Here is a 15,005-nt window from a genome sequence, read left to right on the forward strand (position 1 = left end):
CACAATGATGCATGCAAATGAAATTTTGGGAAGAATTTGCAACGGGATTTCCATGGTTTAATATTTTCCTTTTGGTTTTGAGAATAATTCCATTTTGGTTTGAATAGGTCGTCTAGGGGGTTGCTTTCTACAATTCTGGTGGGTTCAACTTCCAATGAAGGAAAACAATGCTTTAATTTTTCTGCAATAATCTTGATTTAGTTTGTGTTTTTAAATAAAAACTAAATTGAAATGAACCAAAATGTTTAAAATTGTCTAATTTGTCTTCTTTATAGTTATAGTAGCTGACATTAAGCTTTTCATAAGGTAAATCACATGTTTAGGTTGAACTTAATTTTTACATATGTAGTAAACTCTGTGAAGAAATTTAAAATATTTACCATTAAACACAACAAAAAAGGAGAATAATTCAACAGAGAAGATGAAATAATCTTGGAATAAGTTTTTTCTATATCTATCAATAGCTTTCTTTAAAGAAAGATGTAAATAATTTTAACAAAAGATAATATATATATATATATATATATATATATATATATATATATTATAAGACAGAAAATCCAACTTTCTCATTTGTTTTAATTAATTCATTTTAGGGGTAGCAGTATTTTATTATTTTTTTGAAAAAATAAAAATAAGTGTTTTTCTCTGCTAGTAGTCATCTCTTGTATCGCCATGTTTCCAAATCCATTAATCTTCTAATTCAGCAACTACCAATTTTAGTTGCAACATTTTCACGAACACGTTTTCTTCTTTTCTTTGACACCACCATGGACAATGTCACGGACAGCCACTACCATTGATACCGCTGGGTTAAAATGAATGATATGTCCGCGTAATCACTGTTTGGATGATATGTATTTAATAATTGGTCTATATATGTCACGCGTAAAATTAATGTCATGAAAGGAGTGTTGGGATTAAGAGATAATAATTTTATTCAACAACACATAATTCAAATTTGATTTCCATCGTATATAAAATTTTATTGACACAATGATAATTATGAATCACGAATGAGATGGATGTCTAACCCATTAACTTAAGTGACACTCCTTAACCTTGACATCTAACTTACAAAAAAAATATTACGGTACTATAAAAAGTCACTCTTATAGCCAACCAAAAATATGACTTTAAAAAGTTACTATTATAGCCAATCGTAATTTTAGAGCAACAGAAAGAAAGATGAATAAGTTTGCCGAAAATGCATCGACTGAAATATGGGAGAGAGAAAGAAAAGTTGAGGAAATATTTCTCAACTGGGGCAAGGAAAAAAGGAGAAATGAGCTCTCTATATATAAGAAGTGAAATACTATTCAAGTGTTTATCCTGAGCGATGTGGGACTTGAAGCCTTTTTTTTCTTTTTTTTTTCAAACTTTCATCCTTTGTTCTAACAATCCTCCACTTCAAATTTGAAAAGAAGATTTTTGAGGATTTCATAAAATTGTGCATAAACAAAGGTGTCATACAACTTGAACCTTTGCATAGTGAGTAAGATTCAGATTTTACTAGAGTGACTCGAAGTCTTGAACTCTATCTCCGACATCAAACCACACACAACCTTTTCATAGGTGTATTCTATAAAGCCCGTGCGTTAAAGGCCATGCACGTCTATCCCGGTATAGTGAACGCTCTAGAAATTTTTGCCCAAAATTTCATATGAAGCGGCCCCCACTTCAACTTCACATAGGTGAGTCTATCAAGAGTACTCCTGTAGCCTAGGTACTCCACTCAACTTAGAGTATAGATCTCATTAAGAATTATGAATTTTTTTTTTCATAACTCATCCTCTTGTTACTTCAGGAATCATGCTGCTTTCACTTATAACAGCATGTTCATTTCATATCACTTCATAACTTGTTATTACCCATTGAACCTAGTTCTTGGGATCTCCAGTCATTTAGGTCGGGTTACCATCATGAATGATCATTGCAGTAAGGGCAATAGTCTCATTCTTTTAGAAGTGTTATGGACTTTCTCTTTAGTTAATCCTTTCGTCAAAGGATCTGCTAAATTATCATCAATGCGTACATGATCCACTCTAACAGCTCCTGTTGAGAGTAATTCTCTAACAGTGTTGTGCTTACGACGTATCTATCGTTTCTTACCATTGTAATAACGATTCTCAATTTTTGCAATAGCCGCGGTACTATCGCAATGGATCAACACAGTTGGTATCAGTCTTTCCCATAAAGGAATCTCTGCAAGTAAGCTTCTCAGCCAATCTTGCTTCCTCACTAGCAGTTGCTAGTGCTATCATCTCAGATTCCATAGTGGACTGAGCTAAGATAGTCTGTTTCTTTGACTTCCAAGAAACAGCCCCACCAGTTATGCTAAATATATAGTCGCTGGTTGCTTTGGAATCATCTGAAAGAGTGTTCCAATCTTCATCGATGTATCCTTCAAGTACAGCGGGAAACCTTTTATAATGTAATCCAAGGTTTATGGTTCTTTTAAGGTACCTCATTACCCTTTCAATAGAGTGTCAGTGCTCTATACTAGGTCTACTGGTAAACCTGCATAATAATCCCACAACATAGGCTATGTCGGGTCTAGTACAATCAGTGACATACCTAAGGCTGCCAATGATACTTGCGTACTCAGTTTGTCGTATACCTTCACCAGTGTTTTTAAACAGTTTTACACTTGGATCATATGGTGTACTAGCAAGTTTACAGTCGAAGTAGTCATATTTCTTTAAGATCTTCTCAATGTAGTGAGATTGATCCAGAGAAATTCCCTCTTTTGACCTAGTAATCTTAATACCAAGGATTACACTTGCTTCTCCGAGGTCTTTCATATCAAAGTTGTTACACAACAATGATTTCACATCGTTCACTACATGAATATTTGAACCAAATATGAGAAGGTCATCGACATATACACATATGATAGTGCAAATATTATTTACAGATTTGTAGTAAATGCATTTGTCACTTTCATTCACCTTAAACCCATTCGAGACTATTAAGTTATCAAACTTTTCATGCCACTGCTTAGGTGCTTGTTTTAGACCATACAAAGATTTATCTAACTTGCAGACTTTATCTTCTTGTCCATGAATCACAAACCCTTCAGGTTGTTCCATATAGATTTCCTCTTCTAATTCACCATTTAAAAAAGCAGTTTCAACATCCATTTGGTGTACCACTAGACTGTGAATAGTAGCAAGAGATATTAGCACCCTAATAGATGTTGTTCTAGTAACTGGTGAAAAGGTGTCGAAGAAATCCACATTCTCTCTTTGCCTAAAACCCTTGGCTACAAGGCGAGCCTTGTATTTATCCACAGTACCATCAGGTTTTAGTTTCTTTTTCAAGATCCATTTACAACCAATTGGTTTGAAACCAGGAGGCAAGTCTACTAAATGCCATGTCTTGTTAGATTCTAAAGAATCCATCTCATCATTAATAGCTTATTGCCACAATTCAAAATCCAAAGAAGACAAAGCTTCTTGGAGGTTTGATGGATCCTCCTCTAATGTATAGGCCATATAATCGGGCCCATAATCTTTAGCAATTCTTGCTCTCTTACCTCTTCGAGGCTCTATATCTGGTTCTGGTTGTGCAAGATTTTCACTACTAATAGCAGGAAGATGACTAGATGAAGTACCCCCACTATTTCTTAATTTAAAAGGAAATTTATTTTCATAAAAATCAGCATCATTTGACTCTATGATCACTTTTGCGTTTAGGTCATAAAACCTATATGCTTTGCTATTAATAGCATAATCAATGAACACACATTCATAGGCTCTACTTGCAAGTTTAACCCTCTTGGGGTCTGGGATCCTTACATAGGCCACACATCCCCAAGTTCTCATATAAGACAAATTTGGTTGTCTTTTCTTTAATATCTCATAGGGAGATGTTTTGTTTTTTGATTTGGGGATTCTATTTAGCACATAACAAACAGTTAACAAAATTTCGCCCCACCATAAAGATGTTGCACTAGAACTGAACATAGTAGCTACAACTAATTCTGTAAAAGTTCTATTCTTTCTTTCAGCTATACCGTTCATTTCAGGTGAGTATGGAGCATTCGTCTCATGTATGATTCAATGCAAATTATAAAACTCATTAAACAAACTGGAATCATACTCTGTGCCTCTATCACTTCGAAGTTTCTTAATTTTCTTATTGAATTGATTTTCAATTTCTGTTACAAATAACTTAAGCATGTCAAACACTTCACTTTTATTTTTCATAAAGATATACATATGTATATTCAGAGCAATCATCAATAAAAGTGATTTCCATTTCTGGTCAACGTTCCATCAAATTCACATATATCAGAATGTATTAAATCCAATGGCTCAGATTCTTTAACTACTGATTTATGTGATTTCTTAGTTATTTTAGATTGACTGCAAAAAACACATTTTTTAAAGTGATTTGAAGATAGCTTTGGAATAAAACCTAAGTTACTCATGTTAGATATGCAACGACTATTTATATGACAAAGTCTAGAATGCCAGATATTAAAATCACACAGCATGTAAGCAAAAGGAGAAACTTTATTAATATCAAGATTCAATTTGAACATGTCATCAGTGGCGTATCCTTTCCCTACAAATACCCCATTCTTGGTCAAAGTAAATTAATCTGCACCTATGGTCTGAGTAAACCCAGCCTTGATTAAAAGAAAACCAGAAACCAGATTCTTTCTCATCTCTGGAGTATACATCACATCTTTGAGAATCAAAGTCCTTGCCGAGGTAAACTTCAGTTCAACATCTCCAGTTCCAGCAACAGTAGTGGTGTGGGAATCACCCAGCAACACTTTCTTATTTTCAACATTCGTGTATGTTTTAAACATAGCACGATCATAGCAGACATGGCGGGAGGCGCCAGTGTCTACCCACCATCCATCTGATCCTCCAATAATATTGATCTCAGTTATCATAGCTATGTACGACTCTTGAGCAATTTTCGGTATCTCATAGGATTGAGACTCTACTGAATTGTCATCAGTCATTTGATACTTGAGGTAGCGACTAACAACATACTTTTTAGTCACAGCTTCCTCAGTATCATACTTCTCTTCCAGAGCCAGCCAAACTAATTTGGCAGACTTATATGGGCTATAATAATCATAGAGATCATCAGCTAACCCATTCAGAATGAAATTCTTGCATAGGTAATCATTTTCATTCCAAAGAGCTAATGCCATAGTCTTTTTATCCTTCACTTCCTTCTCAGCATCTTTAGGCATCACTGGAATATCAGTGTTCAAAACATAGGCAACTTTTCTCATAGAAAACATCATCTTTTGTTGCCAACGTTTGAAATGATACCCTTCAAACCTAAAAGGTTTGTTGAGGTCATTGTTGTTCGAGCCAGTAATATCTACGGTAGCCATAGCAAAGCCGAAAAACGTCTTAAAATTATTGTAACAATAGTTTATGGCAAACCAAAAAAATTACTGGCTGAGTTGCGGACAATGTCGCTTTCTTTAAGACGTTTCGTGGAACTGCCAAAAATTGTGCAAGCAGACTATCAACCACGAAGTCCCCAGGATAAAATAGCCCAGATCAATGTATAGGATTCCCACTGCACTGAGGGAACCTTTTCTAGAATTACACCCTCTTGTATGACTTGAAAAGTCACTCTAAAGCCACCCGAAAAATATGACTTGAAAAGTCACTCTAACAGGCAACCGAAAATATGACTTGAAATAGTCACTCTAATAGCCAACCGAAAAATATGACTTGAAAAGTCACTATTATAGCCAACCGAAAATATGACTTGAAAAGTCTAGCCAACCGAAAATATGACTTAAAAAGTCACTCTTATAGCCAACCGAAAATATGACTTAAAAAGTCACTCTTATAGCCAACCAAAAATATGACTTAAAAAGTCACTCTTATAGCCAACCAAAAATATGACTTTAAAAAGTCACTATTATAGCCAACCGTAATTTTAGAGCGACAGAAAGAAAGAGGGAGAAGTTTGCCGGAAATGCATCGGCTGAAATATGGGAGGGAGAAAGAAAAGTTGAGGAAATGCTTCTCAACTGGGGCAAGGCAAAAAGGAGAAATGAACTCTCTATATATAGGAAGTTAAACACTATTCAAGTGTTTATCCTGAGCGAAGTGGGACTTCAAGCCTTTTTTTTTTCTTTTTTTTTTCAAACTTTCATCCTTTGTTCTAACAGATTCTATATTTCAACAGACCAATCTACATTTCAGCATAATAATACTAAACTTTTTTCTTCTAATGGCTAAAACAAGTTCCGGCGCATCCAGATACGATGTGTTCATTAACTTCAGAGGGGAAGACACACGTTATGAATTTATGACGCATCTCCACAGAGCTCTTCGTGACAAGGGAATCCGTGCTTTCATGGATGAAGAGGACCTTAAGGGAGGAGACAAAATAACAACAAAACTTAAGGGAGGAGACTATAAATGCTGAGAGATTGAAGATATACATCACAGTTTCTATGATAACTGCATGAAATACCATATTGGGGTGCTTGTTGACAAATCTCTCATTAAGATTAGAGATGATAAAGTTACATTGCATGACTTGATTGAGAACATGCATAAAGAGATTGACAGGCAGAAATCACCGAAAGAGGCAGGCAAGCGGAGGAGATTATGGTTACAAAAAGATATAATTCAAGTTTTAAAAGACAACTCAATGAGTGAGACTCATGAATGATTTAGCTTCTTATCTTGATTCATCATAGATATATCTTACAAACGTATAACGTATATTGTTGTTGTTTTGTCTCTTTTGCATTAACAGGGGACCAGTGAAGTTAAAATCATTCGTTTGGATTTCCCCATATCTGACAAACAAGAAACAATAGAATGGGATGGAAATGCCTTCAAGGAGATGAAAAACCTTAACCTTGTGTTTGGATTAAAAATTTCAAAATTTTAGGGAATTTAAAATGTCTAGAATTTGAATTTCTTTGATTTTAATCTCTTTCATTTTTCAAATGTTTTGTTTGGATAACTCAATTCAAATTTCTTCAATTTTAAATTCTTTGTTTTGACAGGGCAAATCAATTTCCTCCCTATGGAAAATTTTAATTTTATATTTTAAATAGATGAAATTTTAATACTAAACTTTATAGAAAACAAGCACAATCTAATTTTGAAATATTAATTAAAAATATTTTTCAATTTTTAATAATATAAAAATATAAAATATTCATAATTTTAACTAGGGTTATTTTGTCTGACCATAATCAGTGATGTTTTTAAACCGACGTCAAACAAGGCTATTTTTAGGTCAACATCAATAGGGTTTTTTAGTCAAAGTATGTCGACAATATTTGTCAGCTGACGTCAGCTTGGGTTATTTTTTGGTTAACGTTGATTAAGTCTATTTTTCAGCCGATGCTGGCTAGTTTTTTTTACCAACATTGACTAGCGTTTGTTTGGCCGACACCGGCTAGGATCTTTTCGAACGACATTGACCAAGACTATTTTTAGCCAACGTCGGCCTAAAAAGTCCTAGCAGGCGTTGATAAAAAAATCTACCTAATATCGACTAAAATATAGCTTGGTCGATGCTGACCAATAGAACCTACCCGATGTTGATAAAAAATATCATTGGTCAACGTTGACCAAAAAATCCCTAATCGAAGTTGGCTAAAAAATAACCCTGACCAATGTTAGACAAAAAACCTTACCCAACATCGGCTATAAAATAGCCTTGACTGATGTTGACTAAAAAAATAACTCTGACTGATGTCAGCCGAAAAAACTCTAGTGGATGTCGATTGTAAGAACCTAGTCGATGTCAACTAAAAATAATCATAGCCGATGTCGGTCAAAAATACCTAGCTGATGTTAGCAGAAAAAACCCTAGCCAACATCAACCAAAAAACTTAACTAATGTGGTTAAGAAATAGCTCTGACTGATATCAGTCAGAAAACCCTAGTCTATGTCAACAAAAAAAATCCTAACCAACGTTGGCTAAGAAAATCTAGTTGACATAAGCCAAAACACCTAGCTAACATCGGTTGAAAAATAACCCTAGTCAATATTGGCTAAAAAATAGCTTTGGCTGATGTTGGCTGAAAAAACCTAATTGACATCAACTGAAAAACCCTAGCAGATGTCTACTCAGAAGTTAGTCATGACTAATGTCAGTAGAAAAAATCTAGCCAACGTTAGCCAAAAAAATCATTGGTCAACATCAACTGAAAAAAGCTTGATGACAATAGCAAAAAAAATCCTTGACCGACGTCAACAAAAATTTCCCATGACTGACCTTAGTGAGAAAATAACCCTAACCAACATCATCTAAAAAAAATATTAGTCGATATCGGCAAAAATAGCTTTGGTTGATATCATTAAAAAAAAATTTGATCGAAAAAACTTTGATCAACGTCAGTGAAAAATAACTTATGTCGATGTCGGCTAAAAAAACTTTGGTCACCCGTAATTCCGAGTGTTGAGTGAGAAAGAGTCACTTTTTACTTTTAACTATAATAATTTATGTTTGTTGGCAAAATTCTTCGTTAGGTCACTTTTTCTTTGTAGTGGCGATGAAACTATGGTCTTTCATAATTGAATGGCTTGGACTGCGTAATTGATTATGTGTCCATTGCTATGAAGATTATTAAAGAGAAGAAGTTACTAACTACTATTGTTAATGACTAATTACAAAAATAATGTTTTCATTTGATGTCGTGGAGCGGGCAAATATCATCATGGCTGGGGTTCTTGCAAGCCCTTGAAGGCCGATTTGTGACTTCTCAGTATGAAGATCCCACAGGGCTCCTCTCGAAGCTTACCCAAACCGGTACGGTCGCGACGTACTTATCTCAATTCGAGACCCTTGCCAACAGAACCATAGGGCTTCCAAACTCTTTTTTACTCAGCTGCTTCGCCTCCGGTCTAATACCGGAGATACGCCGTGAGGTGCAGGTGTCACAACCCCTCACCCTTGCGCATGCCCCGGCCATGGCTCTTCTGCATGAGGAAAAGTTGGCAGACCAGCACCACGCAAACCGCGGAAGGTTTGGCCCACCCGCGCCACCACGGTCGTCGTTCGTGCCACCCGCATCCACAATCACGGTGCCTTCACCAGCAGTTCCTGCCCTTCTGCCGCCACTAGCTAAACCTCCCCCTCCTCCACAGAAACCTCCTCCACTCAAACGCCTCTCCCCGGAAGAAATGGTGATACCCCGCGAAAAGGGGCTATGCTTCAACTGCGATGAAAAGTTCTCGCGAGGGCACAGGTGCTACTCCAAGTTCTTCCTTCTCATCGCTGAAGCAGATGATGCGGCCGTAAGCTCAAACCCTATCGAAGAAGAAGCCACTAATAATGACCCTAACCCGCTCCAGGCCCAGATAAGCTTCTACGCCCTATTGGGTCAATTAGCCCCAGAAACACTACGAATGGTGGGCCGGGTTGCTAACCAACCCGTGGTTGTGTTAATCGACGACGGGAGCACGCACAATTTCGTTCAAACCCGTCTCGTCCGTCCATTGGGCCTCACGGCATAGGCCACACAACCACTTCGCGTGGTGGTCGGAAATGGCAATGAGGTGCTCTGTCAGCAGCTCTGCGCGGGGGTGACAATCACAATTCAAAACCAAGACTTCACCATGGATCTGCACACATTGCCCTTGTGTGGTGCCGACATTGTTCTCGGCATCCAGTGGCTTAAGTCTTTAGGTCCGGTCTTGACAGACTACAATGACCTCACCATGAAATTCATTTCAAACGGACACATGGTGGAATTAAAAGGTGATACTGATGATACCTTGCAAGCAATAACACCACCACAACTCCGCCGTATCGTTCGAACTGCGAGTGCCAGTGCCTACTTTCATATCAGCCTAATCCCACCTGAGCTTCCTTCAACCCAAACACATTACCCAGAGATTGACACCTTGCTTAATACCTTCGCCACTCTCTTTCAGACACCCACGTCACTACCCCCTTCGCACTCTACCAACCATTCCATCCATCTCGTTCCTCAATCAGAACTCGTAAATGTAAGGCCTTATAGATATCCTTATTTTCAGAAATGCGAGATTGAGGCCCAAGTCGAGACCATGTTACAACAAGGGATAATCAGACCCAGCACGAGCCCTTTTTCTTCCCCGGTTTTGCTTGTCAAGAAACGCGATGGTTCCTAGCGTTTCTGTGTTGATTACCGGGCGCTGAATGCCATCACCATTAAGGACCGGTTCCCGATACCAACCATCAATGAGTTGCTGGATGAATTAGGTGGTGCATGCTGGTTCTCGAAGCTAGACTTATTGCAAGGGTATCACCAGATACTGATGAAGGAGGAAGATGTCGGCAAGACCACTTTCAGAACCCACAACGGTCACTTTGAATTTCGCGTAATGCCCTTCGGGCTCTGCAACACGCCGTCATCGTTTCAGGCGATGATGAATAGTATCTTTGGGCCACATCTACGCAAATTTATCATCGTGTTCTTTGATGATATCTTAATCTATAGCAGAACCTTTCAGGAGCACGTGAGTCACCTGGAACAAGCTTTTCAGATCCTGCTTGCCGGTAAATTCTTCCTCAAATTATCCAAGTGTACTTTCGCACAGCAGCAAGTGGAGTATCTGGGCCATGTGGTTTCTCAGTCTGGTGTTCAACCAGTCTCAACGAAGGTAGACGCAATTCAGCAATGGCCAACACCTTCCTCGACCAGGGCCTTAAGGGGCTTTCTCAGGTTATCCGGCTTCTATCGCAGATTTATTAAGGGGTATGCTTCAATTGCATCACCCCTAACTCAGCTTTTGGCCAAAGACAAGTTTCGATGGTCCCCGGAAGCTCAAGAAGCTTTCAAAAAACTTAAGGTCGTCATTTGCAGCGCCCCAGTCTTACGGCTGCCGAATTTTTCTCTGCCATTTGTGGTGGAGACGGATGCATCGGGAATAGGAATGGGGGCCATTCTTTCTCAGCAGAATCACCCCATTGCCTTCTTCAGTAAAGCTTTTTGCCCTAAGTTGCTCTGCGCTTCGACTTATGTTCGTGAGCTCGCCGCAATAACTTCGGCCGTGAAGAAGTGGCGCCAGTACCTACTGGGCCACCAATTCATTATACTCACTGACCATCGTAGTTTAAAGGAACTAATGTCACAAGTAGTTCAAACTCCATAACAACAACTCTACTTGGCGCGCTTATTGGGATATGATTACAAAATTCAGTATCGCTCCGGCAAGGCCAATGCGGCGGCAGATGCCTTGTCTCGCATTCCAGACACTACTCCAGGACAACTACTTCTGCTAACAACACCAAATTTCGTGTTTTTGCAGAAACTTAAGAAGCAACTCTGCCAGCACCCAGACTTCATCACTCTTCGAGCTTCGATTGACCAGGAACCAGAGAAACACCCTGATATTATCATTGTTCAAGATTGGATCATGCACAAGGGGCGAATTTGGCTTCCAAAATCCTTCGACCTCATTGAACCCCTCCTCCATGAGTTTCACTCAACCCCAACAGGGGGACATATGGGTATAACAAAAACATTGGCACGCCTCAGTGACAACTTCACGTGGACAGGGATGAAGGACGACGTTCGTAAGTTTGCTCTCGCCTGCAAAGACTGTCAACAAACTAAGAATGACCATCAGAAGTCACCAAGGTTACTCTGCCCCTTACCTGTGTCGGCACGACCGTGGGAAGACTTATCGTTAGATTTCATCGGAGGATTACCAACCTTCAAGGGTCACACAGTGGTGCTAGTTGTTGTGGATAGATTCTCGAAGGGAATCCACCTGGGCTCACTTCCTTCCCACCACACCGCGTTCAATGTTGCCCATCTCTTCATGGAAATCGTAGGGAAGCTACATGGGATGCCCCACAGTTTTGTTTCCGATCGTGACCCGTTGTTCCTCAGCCGCTTCTGGCAGGAGCTTTTTAGACTAAGTGGCACGAAACTCTGCATGAGTTCGGCCTATCACCCGCAGTCTGATGGGCAGACTGAGGTGATGAACAGGGTGGTGGAGCAATACCTCAGGGCGTTCGTACACTCTTGGCCGGCGACGTGGGGTAGGTACCTCATGTGGGCCGAATGGTCCTACAACATGTCCATTCATTCCAGAACGCAAATGACTCCATATGAGGTGACTTTTGGCAAACCACCCCCATCCATTCCTCAATATATTGCAGGGAGTTCTAGCGTGGATGCAGTGGACGACTTCTTAAGCAATCGCGAGGAATTATTTGAGAAACTCCGAAGGAAGCTCCTTAAGGCACAAGATAACATGAAGCGCTTTGCAGATCTTAACAGACGTGATGTCGAGTTTGAAGTGGGTGACTGGGTATTTGTTAAACTCATACCACGGCGCCAGGTGTCAGTAACTGGAGATTCCCATCCTAAGTTGACCAAAAGATTCTTTGGTCCCTTTCAGATTACTAAGAGAGTGGGCCCAGTAGCTTATCAACTTCGACTTCCCTCACACTCGCGCATACACCCAGTTTTCCACTGTTCTTTGCTCAAACCATGTCATAATCCCTCCGACACCGGCGACACTGCAGAGCTACCACCATCATCGATTGACAATGATCCTATTATTTCACCACTCGTGATTCTCAACATCAAATGGGACACAGAAAGGGGTATTCCAAAGCTGAAGGTATTGGTTCAATGGGCAGGCCTACCCCCAGATGATGCTACATGGGAATCGTGGGAGGAACTCAAAGCAGAATACCACCTTGAGGACAAGGTGCTTTTCGAAGCACAGGGGAATGTTATGAATGAAGCTCCACAATCACCATTAAAAGAGGCACAAGCAGAGCAACCATTAACAGAGAGGAATCAGAGGCAGAGAACTAAACCAAAGTACCTGAAGGACTTTATTGTCTAAAGGGAAAGGAAGCTGACGTGGCATAGAGTGGTCCAGAAGGGAATTATCCCACGAGCCTTGTAATTCTGTTATGATGGAATCTTCGTGAATCTTTTTTCTGTTAGGCCCTAGCATCAAAATTTATCAATTATGTTAGTAACAATTCACAAACATACTATATAAAGCAATTACTATGTAATCAAAAGGGCAGAATGAATAAAACTCATCTTCTTCCTCTTGCTTCTGGAGAGTCCTAGCTCTCGAACTCTAGGAATTGTAGAAAGGGGTATTCGGCCATAACACAAGGTTTTTTCACTCACCCCCTTTCACTATTCTGGACGTGGGCACGTCCACGTGTGTCGAGGTGAAGAACCGCAGCGACAGGATGAAGTGGCACTTCTCCCAAAGCCAATTCATGGTTTCAGCGGAGAATGGAGACCTGAATCTGGGGTCGACAAAGGTGGCGGGGTTCACGGTCAAGGAGAAGGGCGTGACAGGGCTGAAGGCGGAGACGAGCGTGAAGGAACTGGCATTGAATGAGAGGCAGAGGAGAAGGATTAAGAGCGTCGTGGAGAGCAAGGCGTTGGTCGCTAGAGTGGAGATTCGAACCAAAATTGGTTTGGGCTTGAGGGGTTGGAACTCACCCTCCATCTCTGTCACTATCGTCTGCGGAGACGTCACCATGAGACAACTCCAAAATGGAGACCCTCCCCTTTGCTCCATCACTCTCCTCAAATGGTATTTTTAATTAACTAATAATGTCATTCTATCTCATTCATTTCTCACTATTCTAATTCATGTTGCGGCTTTGGATGGATGGGACTACAGGATCAAAATACCATGACTTCTGGATGCATTTAGAGGTCAAGATTTTATGCGCTTCTATCTATATTACTTTTTATATTCTTCTTTTTTTCTCTTTACAAAAGTAAAGGAAGAATAAAATGTAAAAAACAAATGTAATATTCTTTGCTTAGGAAAAAAAGAAAGAAAAAACACTCTCTTCTACAGCATATCAACTTGGTTTAATATTTTCCTCTTTGCAACATTCTTTGCAAAGAAAAAACAAATGTAATATTCTTTGCAATGGGATTTCCATGGTTTAATATTTTCCTCTTGGTTTTGAGAATAATTCCTTTTTGGTTTGAATAGGTCTTCTAGGGGGTTGCTTTCTACAATTCTGGTGGGTTCAACTTCCAATGAAGGAAAACAATGCTTTAATTTTCCTGCAATAATCTTGATTTAGTTTGTGTTTTTTAAATACAAACTAAATTGAAATGAACCAAAATGTTTAAAATTGTCTAATTTGTCTTCTTTATAGTTATAGTAGCTGACATTAAGCTTTTCATTAGGTAAATCACATGTTTAGGTTGAATTTCTTATTTATGTAGTAAACTCTCTATGAAGAAATTAAAAATATTTACAATTAAACAAAAAAGGAAACTAATTCAAGAGAGAAGATGAAATAATCTTGGAATAAGTTTTTTTTTTATATCTATCAATAGCTTTCTTTAAAGAAACATGTAAATAATTTTAACAAAGGAAAAAAAAATATATATATATATATATATATATATATATATATATATATATATATTATAATATATTATAAGACAGAAAATCCAACTTTCTAATTTGTTTTAGTTAATTCATTTTAGGGGTATAGCAGTATTTTATTATTTTTTTTTAAAAATAAAAATAAGTGTTTTTCTCTGCTAGTCATCTCTTCTATCCTCGTGTTTCCTAATCCATTAATCTTCTTATTCGGCAACTAACAATTTTAGTTGCAACATTTTCTCGAACAGGTATTCTTCTTCTTTTTTACACACCACCATGGACGATGTCACCGACACTGGATTAAAATGAATGATTTGGAGTTTATATTGGAACGGAACAAATATTAATATACATGATTAAACCAATTTTGTCTACAACATTTCTTTGTCGTTGAACCAGTTCCGAGATCGAGAACCATGCCCGATAAGATTAGGGAAAATGCAGAATCCTATGACGGATCGACCTTCTTTGAACAATTATTATACTCGATTAAAAAAACTCATTTTTCTTATTGATCAATTAATTATTTGAGAAAACCATGTGGTAAAAAAATGCAAAGATATCAACAGTTAAGCTAAGCATTATCTTAGTCTTGTATGCGAGGAAAAGGAACAAGAGAACATCAGTGAATTGAAGTAGAAGAAAGGAACAAGATG

At 38.5% G+C, this 15,005-nt stretch overlaps 1 protein-coding gene across 1 annotated transcript; it reads left to right on the top strand.

Moving 5' to 3' along the window:
• Nucleotides 1-13,177: 13,177 nt before the first annotated feature.
• LOC114416310 lies at nucleotides 13,178-13,540 on the top strand. The gene has a single exon (XM_028381174.1). The coding sequence runs from the start codon at nucleotides 13,178-13,180 to the stop codon at nucleotides 13,538-13,540; it is 363 nt and encodes a 120-aa protein (XP_028236975.1).
• The last annotated feature ends 1,465 nt before the right edge of the window (nucleotides 13,541-15,005 follow it).

Source organism: Glycine soja, chromosome 6 (genome assembly GCF_004193775.1).
Source record: "Glycine soja cultivar W05 chromosome 6, ASM419377v2, whole genome shotgun sequence".
Lineage (NCBI taxonomy): Eukaryota > Viridiplantae > Streptophyta > Magnoliopsida > Fabales > Fabaceae > Glycine > Glycine soja.